The sequence below is a fragment of the Ambystoma mexicanum genome, chromosome 1q, assembly GCF_040938575.1.
Source record: "Ambystoma mexicanum isolate Mex_15411 chromosome 1q, UKY_AmexF1_1, whole genome shotgun sequence".
In the NCBI taxonomy this organism is placed as follows: Eukaryota; Metazoa; Chordata; class Amphibia; order Caudata; family Ambystomatidae; genus Ambystoma; species Ambystoma mexicanum.
Genome location: NC_090922.1, coordinates 1,188,953,887 through 1,188,961,996, shown reverse-complemented (window position 1 = coordinate 1,188,961,996; position 8,110 = coordinate 1,188,953,887). Strand labels below are relative to the sequence as shown.

The 8,110-nt window shown below is 44.4% G+C and overlaps 1 protein-coding gene across 1 annotated transcript in view; it reads right to left on the bottom strand.

Annotated features, from left to right (window-relative positions):
* Window positions 1–879: 879 nt before the first annotated feature.
* LRRC40 (leucine rich repeat containing 40) overlaps window positions 880–8,110 on the bottom strand; it is a 1,512,829-nt gene continuing 1,505,598 nt past the window's right edge. Inside the window, exon 15 of the mRNA XM_069641925.1 lies at window positions 880–1,256. Coding sequence (XP_069498026.1) covers window positions 1,151–1,256 — 106 coding nt within the window. The 3' untranslated portion in view covers window positions 880–1,150. The remainder of the gene's footprint in view (window positions 1,257–8,110) is intronic.

Sequence of the window (8,110 nt, the reverse complement as noted above, 5' to 3'; positions counted from 1 at the left end):
GGGTTTTTTGGACAGTACTGCACATATTGGAGGCCATTTTTTCCAAAAATGTCATGGGGGAGAACCCCCCCCCCCGGATCCTCCTTGGGTTGTGTAGGTTCGCGCACTCGCTCAAAAAGTACCCCAGGGAAATGTACGCCCCACCAACTTTTAAACTCACCAGCCGCCACTGGTCTGTGCTTTTATAGCTGCAGAGTTGTATACTCTGCCTTCTCTTGTTGGCATGAATGCTCTACTCTTGGGATGGGAGCTTGGAGCCAGTGGAGTCTCTAAAAACCTGTAACTGGAAATGCATGTGTATGCATGGTATGTTAGTGGGATCTTCCTTGTGGAAAGGCCTGCATGTGATTATTCAGAGGGCGACTGTTGGGTGGACAGGAAGGGAGCTTCCAGCAGTGGCACTCCACAGGGTGTTTTAATCTGCGACCAGCCTATGACCTGTAACTGAAAGAGGATTCCTTTTCTACACTACATGTCCAGGCTGGTGCCTGCATGGCCCCCTTCCCCTTCACGTACCTGAGGAAGGATACACCACATCTCAGGTCCTTTGCAGATAACAGGAGTTCTCTTCAAATATGGGTAGGTACTTCTTTGATAGACAATATGAATCACTTTCCCCTTACAGAATGTGTTCTGCGAGCTAAAGCCCGTAGGACGTTAACAAAGCTCTTCATGTGTCAACATTTCAATGAATTCATTCTTAGAGGATGACTGGCTGGTACGGAAATTGGCCGACCCCTCACTTGGCCGGTGCCCTACTGAATGTTAATGAAAATTTCCCTAAAACCTAAATATATTTCAAGCCAAAACATTAAGAAACCAGTCCAGTAATTTTGCCAGTCAAGCATTCACTCCCATTTCAGTCTGACATATAAAACATTTCTTCAAATGAATTTAATGCAAAAGATGCAGACAATACATAGGCACATCTTTGGCTATGAATGAAACATTGGCAAATAGCGACTATTTATGAAACTAATATGATTACGGTCAGCATAAACTGAACACAGTGGTACTATCAATTACAGGTTTTTAACATCATAATTGCAGGATGCTCTCATGAAAGATTTATATGCCTGATGAATTCTGTTTTCATTTTGTAAGTGCTTCACTGTGAACTCAAAACTTTACAAATGATTTTGCACGAGTCTCAAGTTGGGATACGACTCCTTAGATATTCTAATACCGCAGCAGTTCCTTTTGCTAGAATTGCTGCACGGGGATTGCGGAATGGATTTCCATCCAAATTAAGGGACCTGTGTAAAAAAACAAAAAAAAAGAACAAATCATTACAGGTTTGTTCTCTAAAGTAGTGTGTCATTTAAAGTCATGAAGGCTTCAGTCTTACTAGAATAATAAAGCTATCCTAGTAATTATATTTTACACAGTCCAGTATGCAACCATACCTATATAAAGAGTAATTCCCACACACATTTTCAAGATCACAGACTGCAAAATGTAGTTTCAATTTGCACAGAAACACAACTGCACCTGGACAGCTTTACACTCTGTATATATGGGATTTAAAAACACCATACCTAGCTGTGAAGCAACAAAGCACTATACACACCCAGAGAGGTTTATAAGGAAGGTTGCAGGGGAAGAGCTGGGATGAATAAGGAGAGCAAGGCTAGAGGAGACAGGGCCTCCAGAGGAGGAGAGTTAGGGTTGAGTGGAGCAATCCGTGATTAGCAAGATGTTCATTTGAGAGACGGGTCTTCAGGTCCTTCCCTAAGTGTAGGGAGGAGGGGGAAAGTCTGATCTGCATTGTTAACTTGCTCCAGAGACAAGGTGCGAAACAGGAAAGGGTCTGTTTTCTGGTTTTTTTCCCCTTGCGGTTCTTTGTTTCCAGCCTGGCAATGTTGTGGCTTCTTGTGGTGCCTCTAGAGGTGGCGAGTTTCTCTGCTTGGTAGAGTGGTGTTTTGGTTGTGGCTGCTTTATAGGCGATTCAGGCTGCCCTAAACATTATGCATGCTTGAGTGGGTAGGCAGTACAGCTCCATTAGGATGAGGGGGATGTGGTTGAATTTACTAGGTCTTATGACGAGGCGTGCTGCAGAGTTCAAGGCGGCTTGCATAGAGGCCGAGGTGGCATATGGGAGTCCTGAAAGTAAGGTGTTGCCACCGTCAAGGTGCGAGATGAGCAAGGCTTGGACAACTGTTCTAAAACTCAAAACAGGGCTGAAATGCTGGTCTTCGTAGAGGAGCATAAGCTGAAACCATGCTGCTTGGGTCTTCTTGGTGATGGACGTTTTGAAAGAGATGTCATGGTCAAACTGAGAAACTTTCCACTGGGTGACTGTCAAGATCTCATTCTTCTTGGCAGCCAATTCTGGATCTGGCCATGCCAATGAACTCAACTCAATTAAACAGTTCCTTTCTCAACAAACTTTGGGTGATGACTTTCACCCCTGGATCTCCCTCCTTCGGATTCAAACCCCTTTTCAATTTACAGCTTCCCTCCTTCGGGTTCACACCTGTCAACACAAAGTTTCGGACTACTGGGCATCTTCCGCCATTAGCCGGAAGATCGCAGAGTTTCCTGTGGAGAGCGGCCAATAGAAATAAACTGCAACAAAAAAAAAAAAAGCACGACGGTAGGCAGGTCTCCCTTTCACGAAATCCCTGCCCGGTTTCCACAGGTGCTCTGCGGACGAAAGGCATAGTGGTCCGATTGGAGGAGGAGTCGATACTGAAGGCCTCGAGTCAAACTAATGAATGGGGAGACTAAGGGGAATGGCAAATGAAGGGGATGGGATTGTGATAATTTTTCAAGTAATGGGAAATATTGTGTGAAGAAAAGGTAGCACCTAGAAGTTCTAGCTCAAGGGAGCTACAGAAGGAGACGTTTCAAATCCCAACGGGGTAAAGCAGAAACATATAAAACAAACAGGTTTAATTAAGGTGACGTCTCAAACCCTGCATAGGGTACATAGTAAAGGCGTGAGAGAAAGAGGTGATCACAGTGTTTATTAATGTGTAAATGTTGACTAATCTGTATGTTTAGTAAAAATATCGAAGAGCGATAGAAGTTGTGAAGTAATTAAAAAAGTTGAGGAGCAATAGTGATTAAGCATAGCAAAGTGATTGGTACCAATCAAAAGGTAGAGATAGCCAATTAAGAGGCTTGAGCAGCGATTGATGGTGCATGCTCATAATTGTTGTTTTAAAGACATTGAAAAAGTGGTGATCTAAGCAAAAGTATAAAGGTCATTTCATAAGTCTGTTAAGTATTGACAGTCAATTGAGACTTGTCATTATGAGATTTACTCCTCTCATGCACTTGTGTAAAACGTTACCAAAGCATATGCCCAAGCTCAAACAGTATAGTGCGGAATGGGTGAAAGGCACGGCAGATAAAATGTTCATGCCGTGGCCACAAGGTGAATCATTATCAAAAGCGGCATTGCAACACATGACTACATACTTCCACGCTGCGTACACGGGGAAGAAATTAGAGAAAAGATTAGCGATTCTAGAGCTCTGGAAAATGTATCAAGAAGAAAGGGAAGATCCACCACCTGAGGAGTGGATGCTTAGTCAGCTTAAGGAGAAAGGTGTTGAGCCTTCAGCTCCCCTTACCTCAACCGAAGTAAAAGATGCTAGTATGGAAGAAATAGGGTTATATTCTTTAAAGGAGTATAAGGCGGCGAAAGGGTATAGTAATCCAATATATGAAGCCCCCACATATAATATCGATTATAGCCCAGAGGAGAATAAGAGAAAAGAAGAGATCTTTAAGGCAAAGAAGAAAGGAATGAGCGGTCGAATCAGTCGATAGAAATAGATAGGAAGATTAAGAGATGGAAAGGACAGAAGGATAAAGCTGATGAGATAGCGCTCGTGCAGAACGAAAGGATGGGAGGACCGATATTACTTAAATTAGATGGGAAAAGCATTGAGGAAGTTAGGCAACGAAGATCAGGACGAGCAAGAAAGAAAAGAAAGAACGAGAGAAGAGCTTGAAAGAAGACAAGCAGAAAAGGAAGAGCAGGGAGCAACAAGATGATATATCAGGAGGAGAAAGAGAAAAGAACAAAGAAAGTATGAAAATAGACAGGGATAGAAGATAGGGAAAGAAGAGAAAGGAAGCGAGAGGAGGAGGAAGCACAAAGACTAAGACAAAATATTACAGAGATGAAGGGAAGAGGAGGGAAATAGTAAGGAGAGAAGAACGAAGGAAGAGGAAGAAAGAATTATAAGGAATGCGAAAAAGCGAAGAAAACTAGATGAATAAATAGAACGAAGACGACAGCGGGGTCTTGATACCAGTCTCATTCATAAGGAACCAGTAGGGCCACACCCAGAAATATGATATTCCTCTGATGAAGAAAGCAATGTCAGTGAGCATCGCAGAAGATTGATAAGTCTTATCTAGAATTCGAGGGCTTTGTAGAGTTCTATCAGCGATTGTATGCTGATGCCGGTGGGGAGACGGAAACTGACATAATTGACACACTGGAAGAAATTGGCCTCCCCAAATAGAGGCGTCAGATAGAGATACCCTGGAAGTCCCAAATACTTTAGAGGATTTGGAAGAGGTGATCAAACTCCTACCTACTAATAAGACACCGGGGGTGTATGGGCTCCCTAATGAGTTTTATAAAGCATACAGGGCGGAATTACTTCCCCCGCTGCTGGCAATGTTCAATGAGGCACTGGAGAATGGGTATTGCCAGAATCCATGAGAGAGGCGATTATTATCCCGCTCCTTAAACCTGGCAAACCAAGCATGGATTGCGGGTCGTATAGACCTCTGTCCATGCTTAACCAAGACAGCAAAATACTTACTGCAGTGTTGGTGAACAGGCTGAATCCAGTCATTAATAGACTAGTACATCCCAACCAAACTGGGCATGTCCTGCATAGGAACATAAAAGATAACCTTAGGAGGTTCCATTACATCATGGAACAAGTAGATGAGGACCCACAGGAGGTAGCAATCATATCACTGGATGCGGTGAAGGCCTTTGACTCTGTCAAATGGCCTTGGATGATGGCGATTTTAAAGGGCTACCGGATGGGGCCAGCGTATTTGAGATGGGTGCACCTGTTATACAGCGCGCCACTGGCACGGGTCAAGACGGGCGCGATTATTTCTGATAGGTGGCTACTCGGCAGGGGCACCAGACAGGGATGCCCGTGGTCCCCGATGGTATTTACCCTTTCCTTGGAGCCCCTAGCAATTTATTTGAGACAACAATACGGAGAAGTGGGAATTCCCACGGGAGGAGAGCGGCATTTGATATTGTTGTATGCTGATGATATGCTATTGTATCTAAGGTACCCTGAGGAGAATTTAGAATACGTATTGGAAGTGATGGACAGATATGCCACATTTTCCGGGATAACAGTGAACCCCAAGAAGTCTTTTATATTTCCCCTAAGTAGGTATAAAGGGATAGAAGCTACTGATACTCCAAATACCGTGGGAAACTGTGACCTTTAGGTACCTGGGGATAGATGTCTATCATACGACTGAGGCCGATAAACATAACACGGTGAAGTCGGTGACGAATATTGAACGCAGCATGAAGTTTTGGGCCAAGCTCCCCTTAGCTATGATGGGGAGGGTGGCGCTGTTAAAGATGGTGGTGTTGACCAGGTTGTTACACTTCTTTGGGAACATACCTTACTTGATACCCAAGAGATTCTTTGTTAAGCTCCAAAGCTTATGCAGGGGGTTTATATGGCACAATACAAGGAATAGGATAGCACTGTGGAAATTGCAAAACACATGATAGGGGTGCATCAAGTTCCCAAACTTCGAGATTTAATTCCTGGCTAGTCAGTTACAGTATGTGACCAGGTGGTTATCGGATGACCCAACACCGGAGTCTAAGTTATTGAAAGCAGAATGCACCCCGTTCTTCCTGAAGGAATGGATCTGGCTGCCGAAATCAAAGCAGAGGGAACGTAAGAGGATTTTGGAACAGGGAAGGAGAGTCTGTCAGAGAGCTTGCCAGGGTATCGAGATCCTGGCCTGTGTTCCCCTCAAATACTGTTGGTTGCACTGGCTGGGGTGGAAGAGCAACTGCGGAAGGTGATCCGTAGATACTGGGAACCGAATTGTGTTGTGACATTAGGGGATGTATGGCAAGACGGGAAAGTCAAAGTAACTATCTGTGTCGGGACAATATATTGCTTACACTAGGTTGGTTCGGATGGTAAAAGATACATGGGAAGATACAATACTGGAGGGTCAGCCTGACACGGTCATAGAAACAATCTATGACATGTCGGAAGGGGGCCATGAGGTCTCCCGGATCTATGAACTATTAATGTCTAAGGTTGGGAAAGAAGTGATCCAGCGGAGGCAGGATTGGGAAGAAGAAGTAGGAGAACCTATGGGAGATGGGTTGTGGGTGCATGCCCAGAGATACCATAAGAAAGTGTCTAGAAATGTGAGATTGCAACAAATTCAGTTGTATATCACCCACAAGGTGTACATGACTCCTCAGAGGATTGCGCAATTTAAGAATGCAGGGACGTAGAAATGTCCTAAATGTGGTGAAGTAAATGCCGGCATGATACACTTGAATGAGAAAGGCATTCAACTAGAAGTTGAGACCCTGTGGGTGTGCATAGTGGGGGGGTTTCCCAGGCCACGCAAGATGAAACATGTGAGTAAACTAAAATACTTGGCCTATATTCTGGCCAAGCGTAGGATCGTCATGGGCTGGAAAGCCATCAACAGACCGAAAGTTGAGGTGTGACCTTCAGAAATGGGTAGAAGCGGAGACTGTGGTTTGGGGTGAAGCAGTTAATAGAGGGGGGATGACTTGGGAGAGTCATTGATGGCTTGGAGACAATTACTGGCCACACTGTTTGAGTCAGCGCAGAATGACTGAGGTAGAAGACTCCTCCACTGACGCAGAAGTGGGTATACCCTTAGAAGATGTGACGGAGGTTGGTGTAGAGTAAGCTCGGGAGGGAGGGGGGAGTTTTGTTGTTATTGTTTGACTTGTGGTTGTTTTGTTGATAAAATCAAAATCAATAATTATTTAATAAAAAAAAAGTCTTGTCATGAATTAAAGGAAGGTAGCAAGTATGGAATTCGAGGGAAGAGGGATCAATCCCTAGCATTTCAATCACGAAGCAGTCAAGAAATTCCCTTCAGTCACGGACGTAGAGCATTGTCTTTAAACTGAACCTAGACAAAGGTGAGTAAGATAATAGTCACTAGTTGGGGACAAGATATGTCAGATGAGTAAAGATAATCCAGTGTTGGGGTAGAAGGAGGGAGCGCGTGTGCCCCTGAAGAAAGCCTGCAAATGGATAAATTAGTAAGATGGTCGGATCTGGAACAACCTAAGGATAGGACGTCAGATCCCATAGCATATCCAGAGCGTCCCCGAGGACAATCGTATCATGCGAACGGAGAATCACTGCCATAAGTGAGCAGGTTAAGGTTGTTATCAACAAGGAGACAGACAGGGACGATCGCCCCTGCCATGGATAGACTAATGATGGGAGCCGAATCTGGGTTGGGGTTCACACAGTTTCCCTTATTGGAAAAAGGGGGAGCAAGAGTGCAGTATATCCTATGGGCGCAGATGGACAAGGATAATTTGTAAGGTGTAAGCTCCCTACTTTGGGGGTGCTGGGAAATGGATATATGGATTAGAAAAAACGACCAGTGGAAACACATTGGCATAGGGGATATTAAGGGTCTCCTAGCAGATATTCTTGGGGAAAGGGCTGATGACATATGGAGGAGAGCAGGATATTCAAGTGTGACTGCACAAAACACAGCGCATGACGGAGAGCCGTGCATTAATTGCAGAGCAAACATGTGGAGGGCTCTCAGGGTACACAGTACCCCGATACATCAGATATGGGTGCAATTATGACACGGAAGATGAAGGAAGATGAAGACCCTACTGCTTACATTCAGGATATTCAGGAGTAATGGCGAGCCATGGGAAAAGACAGTGGCAATATTTTACCACATTTTATGCAAGGGGTTGCCTGAGCCAGTGCAGATGGAGATGAAAAAACAAGTAGGGATGGAAGTGAAACCATGGGCTGAGATACAGCTGATGATAGTACACCGTTGTCGGTTACTACAAGAGAAAAATGGGAAGAAAGATGAGACTAGGAAAATCGAG